The sequence below is a fragment of the Grammomys surdaster genome, unplaced genomic scaffold (assembly GCF_004785775.1).
Source record: "Grammomys surdaster isolate TR1022 unplaced genomic scaffold, NIH_TR_1.0 804, whole genome shotgun sequence".
Lineage (NCBI taxonomy): Eukaryota > Metazoa > Chordata > Mammalia > Rodentia > Muridae > Grammomys > Grammomys surdaster.
Genome location: NW_021605223.1, coordinates 412980 through 429135, shown reverse-complemented (window position 1 = coordinate 429135; position 16156 = coordinate 412980). Strand labels below are relative to the sequence as shown.

The 16156-nt window shown below is 48.6% G+C and overlaps 1 protein-coding gene across 1 annotated transcript; it reads left to right on the top strand.

The window, feature by feature from the left end:
* Positions 1-5589: 5589 nt before the first annotated feature.
* Positions 5590-10151, top strand: LOC114633940 (CD177 antigen-like). The gene is given in 6 exon segments (XM_028782541.1): positions 5590-5653; positions 8214-8357; positions 9218-9400; positions 9490-9624; positions 9927-10114; positions 10116-10151. Coding segments are annotated over 6 exon segments (750 nt in total).
* Positions 10152-16156: the final 6005 nt, after the last annotated feature.

The following is a 16156-nucleotide window of genomic DNA, read 5'->3' as shown; positions in this document are numbered from 1 at the left end:
TATAGATTTCAAAATAACTTCAAGCACTAACATACAACCTTTTACAAACTGAAGTTCAAATAAGCTTCAGGGAATCGAAAACAAACAAACAAACAACATAAGACCTGGGACCCACCTGCCACAGACCACATGGACCCCAGATAAGTAAACCTGCCTGTTTTTGAAAATGACAAGTTTTCCTTGTTCTTGACATTCTTTACCTTCTCCAACTACTAGACAATTTTAACTTTTGTCCCTAGTCTGTATTTACCTCAGCAGGTTTTCACCTGGCTGACACACTCCATCCAAGGATTGGCTATGAAGCTGCTGAGCTCTGAACTGGGAGAAAGCTGGTGTAAATCACTTCCATGGATATAGTTCCCTGTCTGTCAGCTTCATCACCTAATCCTATGCTCCTGATAAATGCCCCATTGCCCAGCATTTCAGCCTTCCTGGGCCCCTTTGACAACGTCCTAATGTCAGCAGGAAGCAATTGCAGAAGAAAATCATGGTGTCCATTGTCCCACCTTACAGCTAAGATGCTAAGTCAAAAAGGCTTACGGTCCGTAGGTCCCAATACACCCACTGGCCAGACCTGAAGAAAAGAGGGAAGGAGAGTCCAATGAGAGGTCCAAAAATCTTGGGAATAAAAATTTCCAATTTTCTGGGAAGCAAACTGAGCTTCTCAGAAGAAGTCAATGACAATCAGCTGTTGATGAGTGATGACCCTGACTTAGGGATGAAATGTCTAGGTTGGGGTCAGCTCCTGTGACACCTGCACAGAGGAAATAAGAATGCCAGAAATGAGCTGGTCTCCGAAACTCTTCAAGGTCTCACCAAATACAATAAACTAACCTAGCAAACAATCAGAATTGCACTAATGTCCCTGCTTTGTCCCTACCAATCAATTCGACGTTACCTAATCCTTCTGGAAAAATTCCCCTAGCCCTGCATAAAAGGGGCTTATGAGTACCTACACTCGACATCATTTTGATACACACAAAATTTCTGCAAAATAAATGTTCTTTGCATTGTATAGAGTTTGAGTATGGGGTCTTCCTTCAGTGATCCTTGGATCCTAAAACATAGACCTGACAGCCACAGTGCTGAGATGTGGCAGGTCAGGAAGAGCGAATCTGGAGATGCAGAAGTATCCATGTGCATCCACACATCCTCCCCAGGGGATTAAGTACTGTTTTCACAGCTGTGATGGAAACCAGAAGAAAGCAGGTGAATGGAGGAATGATTTCCTGGTGGGATAAAAGCTGGTTGTGGTAGGGGGTGTGGCACCAGGTGTGGTGGGGGAGGGGCATGGAGCCAAGACACTGCCATTGGATCCACAATGGAGAGATTGGAATGGTGGGTCCCAGGCATGAGCTGGTGCCTGCTCACATTCAGGGTGGGTTATCCCACTCAGCTAAGATTCTCTGGAAACACACTCAGCAGGTACAGCCCCAAAGGTGTGCTAGATTAATGCCCTGATGTTTCCATTTTTTTATAAGTTGCCAAAAGACAACACTGCCACTATTTGACCACACTCTTTGTCCAGATAAATGTTGGAATCTTTCATAGATTGAAAGAAACCTTCCATCCCAGACCTGGGATTAGGCACAAACCACAACAAACATCCATTTGCACAGAGATCATTTATTAAGCAGGGAGGAAAAATTAAAATGGCTGCTCTCTCACTTAGGCAGAACACCAGCAGCAAATGACATTGAGTTATAATTTTTTATATGCTGTCTTATTGTATTCTATAGTGAGCATATATAAAATAAGTAAAGGTTATGAAACAGAAATCCATGAAAATTCAGTGAGGTACGTAGATGTTAAGGACTGACAAGGAGAGGACTGTGTATTATGACACATGTTGACGAAAAGCTTTTGTACAGATCAAACGCAGTTCTCTTAAATATTGTCTGGTTCATGCAAAGGGCGTTGAGAAACCTTAAACTATATGACTACAAAAAGAGGCAGGCTTTCTGGCCTCTGAGGGATTTGTACTTAAAGACACTCCAGTCAGCAGAGGGTCATGATGAGCATTCTGCAGACAGATGTGTTTTAAATTGGCAGCTGACTGGGAAACCTTCACGTGGTTGGGCCCAGCCTCCAGCTGGAGCCGCTGAACCACCTCCTTCATGGCAATGATACTAGAAGAACCTGACCTGATGTTGGGGACAGCCATGTGGACTTATCAGTCCATGTGGGGGGTGTATAATTTTTTTAGGAGAGAAAAAGGGGTGGTCTGTGTTAGCATGGGGTAGGAAATGGTAGTATATTTGCCCCAGAGACACAGAGGGTAGGGATAAGGGACAGAGACAGGAGATGGAGGAAGAGGAAAAGGGGTGTTTGTCCCAGAGGACCAAGGACTGCCTCTGGATAGAGAAGACAGCAAAATGGCCCATAGCAAAATGGCAGTTCATACAGCTAAAAGGGGAAACCCCATATTAGGATGAGGTGTCTAATTTTAATTGGGTATGTTAATTACGTGAGCCATAGGGGCTTTTGAGTGCTGGATTTCAATAATGGGATATCTAGATCTTGGCAGTGAGCCTCAGGAGGAGGAAGTGGATCAAAAAGGGATTAGACTTTGGCAACTTGCTTTGGGAATGTAATCTAAGAAGTTGTTTGTTTGTTTGCTTTGGTGTTGTTGTTGTTGTTAGTTTGTTTTTAGCAAGGCAGAGAGAACAGGAGAGAGGAACAAGGTCTGCCAGAGCCATGTTCTCCCCTGTAGAGCTGGCCGGACTGGCTTTATACTTAGTATCTCATGAGCCACTCATCAACTTCACCTGTTCCTTCCTTGTCTTCATTGCTTCTTCTGATAGAAGAGTCACATAACCTTAATTTTTTTCAAACCTTACTTTTAATGATAGCTCTTAAACTCTTTAACCTTCCTTGTAGCCCACCACCCAACAAAAAAAAACAGATACAGAAGGTGAGGGTGGAAGTGGACCTGTTTAGAAAGGTTCTTTGGAGCAACTTCCATCTGTGTTGTCTGGAAATCAACAGTTCAGTTCACAGGTTAGGAGGCAGCAGCGGCAGCTCCATCCACTCAAAAACACCTCATGGATACACCAGCAGTCCGGTTTAGTAGAGTCAGGATAGCAAACACAAATCAGCAGTGGTGACACGACCTAGCAGAGACAGCCAGGCCTCAGCCTCAGCTCGAGTCAGCAGGAGGGACCAGAAGGAACACCAGGAGAAGGCTGTGCCTCTCTCAGGGAACAAAGATCAGTGAAGACTCAAGACCCATAGCACTGCACAGCTAGCTCTATAGGCAAGCCGAGGTCTCTCTCCATAGAGTCCTATTTATATCCTCCAAACATCGTGTGTCCTCCACATGCCTTTCCTCAGCATGTGCCTTCTCTCAGAAAAACAACATCCAACAAAATAGACTCTGCAAGGAACCCTTAAAAAGTTTCTACTTCAGAGTCCCACCAGGTAGCAAATCCCATAAAAGAGATGTATTGGAGGGTCAGGGTATGGAGAGGAGATTCCAAGGATGGCTGCCTCTCCTGTAAGTGCACAGCAGGGAAGTGAATAAAGGAAAAGGCTTATATAGGATTTCTTAGGAGGCAGAGCTTTTCAGAGCAGAGATTTCCAGAGTGAGGATGGGTTGGATTTCAAGTCCTGAGTTTAGGGAGCTCAGGGATTGGTGGCTTTTTTCATCACCCCTTTCCCTGCATCAGGCCCACGGATTGGGATGCGGAGACCTGTGCAGCTACAGCTGGCTTTGGCTGAAGCGTCGTCGCTGCTGAGCTGTGTTGGGTGTGCTGGAGAGGAGGTGTTGCCACCGTGGAGAGTTTTTAAGGGACAGCTCCTGTGGTGGTATATCTTGAAGACCATAGGTTGAAGCAGAAAGACAGGTGATAGCATCATGGACAGGTCCTATTTTATACTTCATGACAACTGCAGGCATCGGAGGTGTTGCTGTTTGGATAAATGGTGTAGCCATTTTAACAGGTCTAGCTACAAGCTGCTCAGAGACTACACCAGTGAAGTACATTTTATGAACGCAGGAACACTTTGCAAGGAAACAAACTACTTTCTATATACTGAATATATCATTAGTTTTTAACAAAAGGACTTAGGGCCAGCAAGGTAAATCAGGGCATAAAGGCATCTGTTGTCAAACCTGACATCCTGATTTTGATTCCTGGGACCTAAAAGGTAGGAGGACAAAACTCATTCCCCAAATTGTCCTCGGTCATGTGCAACTTGACACATGCGCATCAACACACAAGCACACAAAATGTAATAAAAGAATTGACATCTATGTTTAATCTGAACGGTCATCTTCCCAAGACTAAGAGACTAAATATCTGTGGTGGCAGTCTGCGCCTGCTCATCTGTACAATTTAGAAGCATCTACAGGGAAAGGGCAAAGGGCGTCCTCACAGAGCCCGCCTAGATACCTAATGCGACCCTGCGATTGGAGGATGATCTCGGCAGCAACTGCCACTGACCTGTGCTAAACCTGCACTTTCTGCTCATGCGTGCCACCTGAGGCAGGCTTTTATTGGCTTCACTGGGGACCAATGAGATGCAGCAGTTCTTCAGGCTTATCCAATCAAGGTTTGACATGAATACTCATTAACCAATGGGGCTTCGAGGGTCTTGTCTGACCGAGGTGGTCACTATGGGTAGGCCTGAGGGGAGTTGCGCAGGCGCAGGGAGGTTACGCAGAAAGAGCACGACTGTAAGCGCTTTCCAAGGCTGAGATTCGGGTGAGAATGTACTGAAGCCAGAAGGAATTTTGCAGCTTAAAAGGAAACGGAGTAGTGAGAGAACAAATACCTGAGCCCCAAGGGAAGAAGCCAGTGAGGAGGGAGAAGGGGCATACGGGGAGGTCCTGAGTCTGAGAGAGGAGGGCTGGGGTATGAACGCCAGAGTTTGATGAACGGAAAACAGGTCTTGGTATTGAGGGAGAGGTCGGACCTAGCATTCTCATCGGAGGGAGGAGGGCTTTGCCCTTACAGGGTTTATTCCCTAAGTCTTTGAAGAGTGCTAAGTTCTGGACTTCGTGTCTAAGGGAAACATCTGGAGTCTAGCCACCCATGAATGAAGGAGGAGCCCGGGGTTTGTACCCCTTCATGGCATGGTGCTGAGGACTGTGCTCTGAGGCCCGAAGAAGGAACCTGGGCGACTAGAGTCTTGGGCCATGAGGAGTTGGGGCTGTGAGAATGGACCCTAAATGCTACTTTCCTAGTCCAACCCTCAGAATTTAAGTTCTGTTGGAGCTGAGTTCGGAGTCCTGAGAAGCTGAGGCCTTCAGAAGGCTCTGCTTGGACTCTGAAGTTCTGAGGGTTCAAGCAGAGGGTTCCTGGGCCCATTGTCCTGCATATAGACCCTGAAAGGCCACAGTCGCTGGGATCCTGGTCTTAGGGACCCCATAACTGAGACTGAGATGTGCAATCAGAGAACCTGTGGCACAGTGAGCCTAGGGTAACTACCAAGTACTTCAGGACAGACTGGCTTCCCATTCTTAGGTTCCCTAGAACTGTCCCTGTCTACAAGACAAGGATTAACCCCTCTCTGTCTGGTTGAATTGACTCCTGTAGGTTATCAGTTCCCAGGTCCTGATCAGCTCTTCCCACTGTGAGAGAAGCCATGGGAGCCTGCCGAATCCAGTATGTCCTGCTCCTCTCTCTGCTGGGCTTCTCCCCATGCTCAGGTGAGGATGTAGAAGAAGAGCGATTGGCAATCATCATCGGAATGTCAGAATGCTCTACGTTTCATGTAGTGTCTCTTAACAGATTGGAGGAGAAAACAGTTGCAGACATGGGAAGAGGAAACCATGTGCAAAGGCCTGAGAAGGACCTTCTCTGGCAACACCTAGCTCTCCTACCCACTGTTGGAGACCAGCACCCTGCCCACTTTTTCAGACAGGAAATCAAAGATTACATGTCCCTAGTTCCATCATCAACAATGGGTGTCCACCATATTGTCTCCTATGTTCTTCCTCTCCTTGTCTTCCCCTGAGGAGTTCTGTGACACTAGAATGTGTCTCATTCTCCTTTTCTTCCCAGACCCTGTGAGATGCCCCCTTGCCTGTGGGACTGTATCAGGGGCATAGGGACGAAGAGGGGATTTGCACATGAAGACATAGGAAGGCCGAGTCACACAGGAGCCTGGCGACCATTCTAAGAACTCAGAGTCTTTAGATGTATCTTTATCAGTTTTAATTATGTATAGGTTGTGTGTGTGTGTGTGTGTGTGTGTGTGTGTCTGTCTGTCTGTCTGTGCCTGCAGGAGGACATATGCTAATACATTTTGGGAATCAACTCAGTTCTTGGAAGAGCAGTGAGTGCTCTGCACTGGGACATCTCTATAGCTCATTAAGGTCAGAACTTTACTCGAGGAAAGATGGGGGACCTACCAGAAGTTTATGCCTTCTCAGGGCTTATTGGAGTTACTCATGGTCCTGACCTTATCACCTAACCATTAACAGGATCCAAGGGTGCTGTGGGGTAAATACAGTGGGGGAGGAGTGAAGGGAGATCAGAGAGACCCATGACAGGCAGGGAAAGGCCTTGCTGTCATCTTTGCTAGCTGGAGGCATTAGAGGTGGGGACAGTGTTCAGGATCTGCAGGGACTGTGCAGAGTGAGTCGCGGGGTTTCCTGGGGACTGTAGCATGGGCTGCAGAGAAAGAATGGATGAGAAAGGGGGCGGAGCTGCAGCTGGAGCAACTGGGGGAAAGGAGCCACCTTGGAGCAAGATGGGGAGGATGTGGGTGGGGTGGAGCAGAGAGAGTGCAGGTCTGGTTTGCAGGAGGAGAGCAGCTCAGGAATGGTTAAAAGTACAGCCTCCCCGACCCCCGCTGGGCCACTGAGAGGGTTGAGTGTAGCGGTCCAATGGTGCCAGGGATGAACTGGGTTTCCTGACAGGGGGGTTGATAATGAAAGAGAGACAGTGGTGAGAGGAGCATGAAGCCAAGACAAGGTCCTGATCAAGGCTCACTGTCTGATCGTCTGCATGGAGTTTATCTAGGGGAAGCCCACTGAAACCATCCTTTGTTTCAGCTGGACCATGTTGCAAAGCAGGCTCAGCTGGCATCTGTCCTAAGTTCTTGTAGGAAGTTGCAAGTGTGAACGAAGCAGAGACTTCACCTAGGTGTTAAGGTCCTGTGTGGCAAGCAAGGTCTGCTCAGTCTGCTCAAGGCTGGGAAGGGCACAGTTGGGGGTTCTTGTGGACAGCTGTCCCGGCTCCAGGTATTTCTGTATGATAATGTAATGATCCTGAGAGGCCCCTTAGGGAAGGCCCCAGTTCAGGATCCTCAGGCTAGACTGTGTGGTCAACCTTGACACTAAGGTGACAGCCCAGGTTCTGAGTCCATCTCTGCCACCTACTGCCTGGGTGACACTGGGCATGCTCAACACCTCCTGTCTGTTGCCCTCCCTTGGGAATACTGCCACTTGCTGGAGGCTGTGCTTAGGAGATGACACAGGTGAGTCAACAGTGGAGATAGGAGCTGGCTCTGCAAACCCTGTGCTACTGAGGCAGAGGCCAGGCTAGACCACAGAACAAGGGCCTGTCTCAGAAACACAAAAAGTCAGGATACAATGAGCTCATCGTGGAGATTTATCACCATATCCAGGCACAGAGCAGGACCCAGTGCCCACGAGATGTTGAAGAGTTTTGTTTGGAATCTAGGACTTTTCAGAGTAAGGTAATACGTTATGCTGGGGACGGTTCTGTTGGTAAAGGGTCTGCAACCCCAGGGCTGAGGAAGACAGCCAGTCTTACAGATTACTGCGTCTGGCCAAAAGAGTGAGTCCACATTTCAGCAAGAGACACTGAAATCTGATGAAGGAAGACATTTGGCATTGACCTTTGAGCACATTCTCAGGGACACAAGCTCCACCAAGCACCAACACAGATGCCCAGAGACATGTATGTCTCCAGGCCTCCTTCCTTGTTATTGTAATGAGAGCGAGAAACCAGATGGAGAGTAGAGAAAGCCAGAAGAGGAGCCATCAGTGCAGAGCTAAGCCTTCCTCACAAGGCTCTGAGAGGAGGTCCCTGCAGGGGTCCAGGCAGTAACTGGGTGAGGAGGCTGTAGGCCTGGATGCTTTGAGTTCTGAGTCCCTCCTTAATGCAAGGCAGGGATGTCACAGGCAGGGCACTGGGAGAATGCTTCAGAATGTCATGTTCTTCCCTAACCCACAAACTGCCAGGACAGACATGGTGTGCTCCCTGACTCTCATAAACCCCGGATGTTCCTCTCCACAGATACTCTGACCTGTAAGGAGGGAACCCTGGTGAAGTTTGGGCAAAACTTCACGAAGGAACCAATTGAATGGATCGTAAATCCGACTGTGTCAGCTGGAGGTGATAAAACCTCGTGTCAGGAGACACTGCTGCTCATTGACGTAGGTGCGTGGACTGAGCTGGAGGGACACACTTCAGTACCAGGCCCAGCCCTGCCTTGGGTTCTATTTCCTCACGAATTCCCAGCTCCCCTCAAGCCTGGGATCTCCCGACTATGTGCCTTGTTCTGCTCAGCTGAGATGAGGGTATATAATGAAGACTAATTAAGACAAAAACCCTGGTCTTGAACCCTTGTCCCACATGACCTGGGTGTGGTGCTGTGTGCCTGTAATGCCAGCATGGGGCTGTGGGTGGAGACAGTCAGCTTCATCTGCAGCAACCTTGGGACTTGAAGAGCAGCCTGGACCAGAGGAGACCTGGGGCCCAGGAAGAGAGAGGAAAAAGGGAGGAAGGGATGGAGGGACAAAAATGAGGGAGGGAAGAAAGAAGGGAAAGAGGAAGGGAGGGAGGGAAGAAGGGAGCAAGGATGGATGAGTATGAAAGGTTGGGACTGTGGAAGCATGCTGAGTGCCTGTGTTGGGTTCTGCTAAGCCTGAGTCCCTCTGCAGCTCTGCAGGGAAGTGGGAAGGAGAGAGAAGCAGAGCACAGGAGTGTGCTGTGAAGGGCAGAGTGTAGAGAGACAGCCAGCAGGCTGGAAGAGATGCTGACCAGAGTGAGGCTGCAGCATGGTGCAGGGGCTCAGGGGAGACTGTGTGGAGGGGCCTGGGAACAGGGTCTGTGAGGGGCAGAGCAGAGGGAGCCAGGTTTAGGCTTCAGTCTGTGGCAGACTCAGCTCAAGATGTGTTTTGTTGTCACTGAGGATTGTACTGTCCCTGAGTGGGAGCATCAAGGAACCCAAGAACTGGGGATCCAGGTTTTGTCATCTTTTCCTTCTATGTCTCGATTTCACTCTTGTGTGTCTCTAGGGGAACAGTCTCTCATGATAGGGAGCAAAAGTCCCAGCAAGGATCCCGGTGTGACCCAAGATTTCGAAATGTTTGCTGCTGGGCCTGGAATCATAGCTGCCTCTTATGTCAACGTCTGTAACACTGACCAGTGCAACAAGGCAGACAGCACAAGTGTCCTACTTAACAAGTTGTCCCTTTCAGGTTTGTGACCCTGGCACCGAGCATTTGAGGGAACAGCCTATGGCTGCAGCTGAGAGCATGCTCTACAGGCTCTCTTTCTCTGTCCTCAGAATATAATGAGCCAGGAAAACTCAAGTGTCCTGCCTGCGTGAGTTTTAAGGGTTCTGCTTGTAACCACAACTCGAAGCGTGCCCCCTGCCCTAAGGAAACTAAATGCTATGCCAGTTCCTTGGAAGTGAATGGAGGTAAGGGATGAGGCTGCATCCTCAGGATGAGAGAGACTGTGGCTATGACTCCAGAGGCTCAGGAGGAGGGATGAGGACCCCTGGCTCTGAGGGAGGTGTGCAGAGGTCTGGGCTGCTGCAGCAGAGGGAGAGGTAATGCAGAGTAGAACCCTGGGTGTCAAGGAGGAATCCTGCACCTGGACCGAGACTCCTGCATCCACAGGGGGAAGACTGGAGCCTGGACTCCTGGGTATTATTTTTTTTAAAGCTTTCCTGAAATATGCCTCCTGCGCCTTGCCCCTGGCTTAAACTTTGTCTTCTAGGTGGCCTCAGTACTGTTTTTGAGATTTTCGGATGCCTGAGCTCATCTTCCACATTTTTATTCAACAACCAAACTTCAATTGGGATCATTTCGATAAAAGAAATCCTTGGGTCAGATACGGCCATTTCATCCTCACATGTCCTTGTCCCGAGCACCCTCCCGGCCTGGATGTTAGGGCTCTGGGCTCTTCTCAGCCCTTTGTTTGGAGGGATTTGTCCTCTGCTGAACCCATTTCCCTGTCAATCTTAATCCCTCTTGGTCATCCATACCCAGCCCTCCTCTGACCTCATAACCCAAAGACCTGAGACTGGGCACTGTCGGCCTGCACTGGCGGGTGCCCTCATCCCTCACCCACACACCTCTGCCTCCTCGTGTTTAGATATGGGAGCCACTGAACTCACCCTGCTCCAGAGCCAACAACCGCGCATGGACCACACATGTGGAGAATAAAGTTGCTGTTATTTACCGAATACTAGGTTTCTCTTCGTGAGGAGATGAGGGCACACAGTGGGATCCATGAGATACTTCCTGCTAGGGCCTGGTTCACGGTGCTGTGTCCCCAAACCTTCCCTGGGGACTCAACACTAACATCTCCTCACCCCCACACTGGGATTCCTTGACAGTGCAATGTGTGAATACCACCAAAGACCAACTTGTCAACCATGAGGTTTACAGGAATATGCATGGGTGAGTGGTGACTTAGAGGAGCAGAAGTCACCCAAAGACAGCTGCTTCACCAGAGCTGGCCTCAGCATGAGTGACAGCTCACAAACCTGGGAAGCTGGAGCACCCTGCACAGCATGGAGGCAGGCCATGAAGCTTGAGGGTGCCCTTTCTGGGTGCCTCGGTTGGTGTAAACCTCTTGCAGGCAGCTTGTATGGGTTCTGCTTCTTCTGGACATCTGATCTGGTGTCAGAGTCTCCCTTGCAGCGTGGCTTGTCTGAGAGTCTTCTTTGCAGCTTTGATTGTGTTCCCAAGCATAGAGGGGATGGCGAATCTGCTTGGTCTCAGGCACTTCCTCAAAGTACTTTGAATTGTTTTCTATGACTGTATTTATGTGTTCTCTTTATGTCCAGATCATAGTCCTTGTCACCCTCCTTACAGGGCCCCTCCTGAATTCTCCCCTGCACTTCACCTCTGAGAAGGGAGAGGTCCTCCCTGGGTACCAGCCCATGTTTTCATCTCAAGTCATTGCAGGACTAGGTGCACCCTGTCCCTCTGAGGCCGGACAAGACAGCTTAGTTAGAAAATGAGATCCACAGGCAGACAGCAGAACCAGGAGTAGCCCTTGCTTCAGTTGTTGTGAATCTGCGTGAAGACCAAGCTGTACCTCTGCTACATATGTACGGGCAGCTTAGGTCTAGCCCTTGTCTCCTCTTTGGTTGGTGGCTCAGACTCTGGGAGCCCCCAAGAGTCCAGGTTAGTTGACTCTTTTGGTCTTCCTGTGGAGTTCCTATCCCTTCCAGGTTCCTCAGTCCTTCCCTCAGTTCTTCCAGAGGACTTGTTGAGCTCAGTCTAATGTTTGACTGTGGGTCTTTGCTTCAGTGTAGGTCAGCTGCTGGGTGCAGCCTGTAAGAAGGCAGTTCCGCTGGGCTCCTTTTTTCAAGGATAACACAGCATCATTAATAGTGTTAAGGATTGGTGCTTGTCCATGGGATGGATTTCAATTTGTGCCAGTCATTGGTTGGCCATGCCCTTAGTTTCTGTGACATCTTTCTTCCTGCACTTTTAGGCAGACAAACTGTGGGTGGAAGATTTTCTAGGTCGATTGTTGTCCTTATTTCTTCCCTGGGAGGGTCCTGTCTGGCTACTGGAGTTGGCCATTTCAGGATCCATATCCTTCACCGTCAGGAATGTCAGCTAGAATCACCCTCATAGACTTCTTAGAACCGCCCCATCCCACGTTTCTAGCAGCCAGGGGGCTTAGCAGTTGGGGAAGGAGAGGGAAGGGGAGGGGTCAGGTGTAGGGCGATCATGGGGGAGAGGACAAGCATAGTGAACCCAGATCTGTGGCATGGTGGGTGGGGGCCTTTTTATTTTGAATGTTTAGCTTCCACATTAGGAGATTCCCACCTAGGATGGAATGTCTTCATCTCTGAGGAAACTGTTCCATAATGCTTAGGTTGCTCTAAAGTTTCTTCCCAACCTGGGGCCTAACAGAGCCCTCTTGGCACTGCAGCATGAAGCACTGGGACACACTGGGACCTAGGAGGGCAGGAGGCTGTGTCCCTCAGCTTCTCTTGTGTGTGTGGATTTGATTCTCTCCTTCCACAGCGTGGCTTCTGGAAGATTGACCTGAGTGCGTCAGGCTTGAAGGAGCCACCATTGCCCGCTACCACAGTGAACATCTTACTGTCCTGACTTCTCCGAGCTTTTAGAGTTTTCATTCTGGGCTGAAATATGTCCCCTGCCCACAGATGGCTCTGTGGGGAAGAAGCAGGCAGTTCATGTTCCAATCTCACTGTCCTGTTAGAACCCAGAAAGTAGTGGGGCAGCCACAGTGCTGAGATGTGGCAGGTCAGGAAGAGCGAATCTGGAGATGCAGAAATATCCATGTGCATCCACACATCCTCCCCAGGGGATTAAGTACTGTTTTCACAGCTGTGATGGAAACCAGAAGAAAGCAGGTGAATGGAGGAATGATTTCCTGGTGGGATAAAAGCTGGTTGTGGTAGGGGGCGTGGCACCAGGTGTGTGGTGGGGGAGGGGCATGAAGCCAAGACACTGCCATTGGATCCACAATGGAGAGACTGGAATGGTGGGTCCCAGGCATGAGCTGGTGCCTGCTCACATTCAGGGTGGGTTATCCCACTCAGCTAAGATTCTCTGGAAACACTCAGCAGCCACAGCCTCTAAGCTGTGCTACATTAGTGCCCTCAGTGTCTCCTTTTCAAATCACATTTCCCAACACACTAATCATCATGCGCATCACACAGTCTTTTTATTTGTGGAGATGTAAGTTGGAGTCTTCCATAGAGAAGAGTTGCTATCCCATAAGTCACTGCTCCATCATTGTCATGTTTCGTCCTCGAGTAGTTCATATCATGGGCAGAAGAAGAGGGCAGAGATTACAGAGAACAGCACCTCAGAACTGGGGTTACCGCTGGTAACTATCAGAAGTGCCTTTTACAAGCCACCTCATCTCCCACACACAGCCCGCCTTGGCATCCCTTCCTGTACAAATCGCTATGTGCCACCACACCCAACTGAACAGAATTTCCTGCAGATGTAACATCAGAGTGCAGGGGGAACCCATGGTGAACCACAAACCAAGGAACAGACCCTGTATGTGAAACATGTTGTGGGTGGAGAGACAGCTGTCCAGTCAGAAGGACATACTGCTCTCGTTGGTTCCCAGCACCCAGGTTACATGGTCACAATCATGTACAGCCCTAGCTCCGGAGACTCCTGGCCCTCTTCTTGCCCCGTGAGGGCACTGCACTCACACGCCCATGCCCACAGGCACACGCAGCCAGACACAGCTGGTTAAAAGTAAACTGGGGAGGCTGAGGCAGGGGGATTGAAATCTTAAGACCAACAAGACTGAACAGCAGGCATCTGCGGGTGGGAATCCACCTGGCACAGCTAGTCCAGGACCACAGATGTGAGCATGGTGGCACACGCCTTTAATGTCACCACTGGAGAGGCAGAGGCTGGGGGATGTCTAAGTTCAGTGCCACCCTGCTTTATGGAGCGAGTTCAAGGAATGACACAGAAACCCTGTCTAGAAATAAACAAAGGAAGTAATTAGGACCCCCAAAAGAGGTGTGTTTGGGGGGGGGGCATGACACAGTAGGTCACCCCTGTTATTCCAGCAGAAGCCAGTTGAAGCCTAAGCAAGAGGATCAGCACAAGTTCAACAGCAGACTGGTCTGCCTATGGAGGTCCACATCAGCTGAAGCTATCAATCTACAGCGAGACCTTTCTCAGATAAGTAAATAAAGAAAGCCTCGGGACCACTGTGAACTTGTCTCAGGCAGACCCATGTCTGAGGATGCTGTGAACTTTGTAAGTTTGCAAACTTTTATGAAGGGATTCTATGAGACAGATTGCAATTCCCTTCTAATGAGCATGCCCCTGAACGGAAGTCACCCTCAGTTTTGGGGTGGTGCAGTGGCTGGGTCCTCGCAATGTGTGGTACTTGAGAAGGATTAGGTGTGGCCTTGTTGGAGTAAGTGTGGTCTTGGAATGTGTCAGTAGGGGATGGCTCTGATGTTTCCAATCCCAAGCCAGGCCCAGTGGCCCTCTCTTCCTGCTGCCTTCAGATGCAGACATAGTACCCTCAGTTTGCCCAGGAGGAAGCAGATGAAGTGGTTTCCTGGACAACAGTTAGTGTGGTCATGAAGTCTCCACAGTGCTATAGAACACTGACTAAAACATACAATAAATTCTGAACAAGTGATTCCCCAGGGAGGAGGGAGAAAAAGGCTCTACTTCCTGGTATCTCCCCGTTCCTGGGGTGGGTTTACTCAAACCATGGTTGATTTCAAGCCCCCAAAATGCCACTGACCACACACGTGAGGACATGATCAAAGTTGTGGAGGACAGAACAGCCAGAACTTCAAGGACACCCTTGGCTACTCTCCACTTTGCGGGCAGCCTGGGCTCTGTGAGATTCTGTCTCAAAATGCAAAGAGAAGACAAATTTGAGTTGTATTTCTAGTGTCCAGTTCAGTAGTGTTGAGCATGTTCAGGGTGTGGTCAGCAGATCCCCAGAACACACTGACGAACTGTCATTTACCAACCCCTCTCAGGGCTGCGGCTATAGACTGTTCCTCTCCATGCATAAAGCATCAGTTCCTTCTGCAGCACAGTAAGAACCAGGCAAGCATCGGATGCACACCTACAATCCCAGAGCATAAGCAATGGAAGTGGAAGAATCAAGTGCTCATGGGTGTCTTCTCTGGCTACACTTTGAGTTCAAGACCAGCCTAGGCTTTGTGATGCAAATTTGAAAACAACTCCAAGCCAGCTGTGGTACAAATCTATAATCTTAGCACCTGAGAGACGGAAACAGGGGGACCCACAAGACGTTTGAGGTCAGACTTTCTAAATAGCAAGTTTCATCCCTACCTACCTGGGGACAGTCTGTCATAAATAATGAACAAGAATTCTCAGAAGCAACCATGTAATATTTCTACTGTAAAACTGTGACAGAGATAAATGACCAAAATCATGGGAAAGATGGCAAGTGGTGACTGTCCAATAATTACTTTAAAAGTCCAACTGAATTGTAAATCCTCAGAATTTATAATAATGTCTACTCATAGAAACTTGCTTGGCTATTTTTCCTGAAAATGTACACATTCACCCTCCTAAGTTAGTTAGCTCAAATAAACCCCTGCACACATCCCAAAGAGAAAGAACTATACAGAATAGGAAATAATTTCTCTGATTCCTACAGACCCACACACAAAATGTTCTCTAATCCTGAAACTTAAGAATATCTAGTCATGGGCTGTGGAGATGGCTCAGCAGTTAAGAGCACTGACTGCTCTTCCAGAGGTCCTGAGTTCAATTCCCAGCAACCACATGGTGACTCGCAACCATCTGTAATGGGATCAGATGCCCTCTTCTGGTGTGTCTGAAGACATTTACACTGTATTCATCATACATAATAAAATAAATAAATAAAATCTTTTTTTTAAAAAAAAGAGTATCTGGTCATAATTCTTCCCCATTTCCTCCACAAATCACATACCTGTCTGAAAAGTATTGAATTCTAGGAAGCCAAATTCTTACTGTTAAGACTAATGAGTAATGCAATTGAAATATTTTGTTTCTTACATTATTTGTTAAGATTCAAAAATACCTTTGGTGGCTGGGTTCTCATGGTGCACACCTTTAATCTCAGCTCAAGGCCAGCCTGGTTCTAGAGCAAGTTCTAGAACAACCAGGACTACACAGGGAAGCCCTGTCTCAGAAGAGAGAGAGAGAGAGAGAGAGAGAGAGAGAGAGAGAGAGAGAGAGAGAGAGGGATTGATTGATTTCTGGGAGCCTGGAGAGATGACCCAAATGGCAAAGTGCTTGCCATGCAGGTTCAATGACCTGGGCTACAATCCCTAGCACCCAGTGCAGCATAAATGGTGCCACCCACCAGATACAGGACTCAGGAAGTGGGTTCAGTCAAGGTCATTTTCAGCTACACAGAGGGTTCAGGGCCATCCTGGGCTAGAAGACTCTGCCTAAACAAAACAATAGTTGAATAAAGTAAAATGTATTTAAAGATCA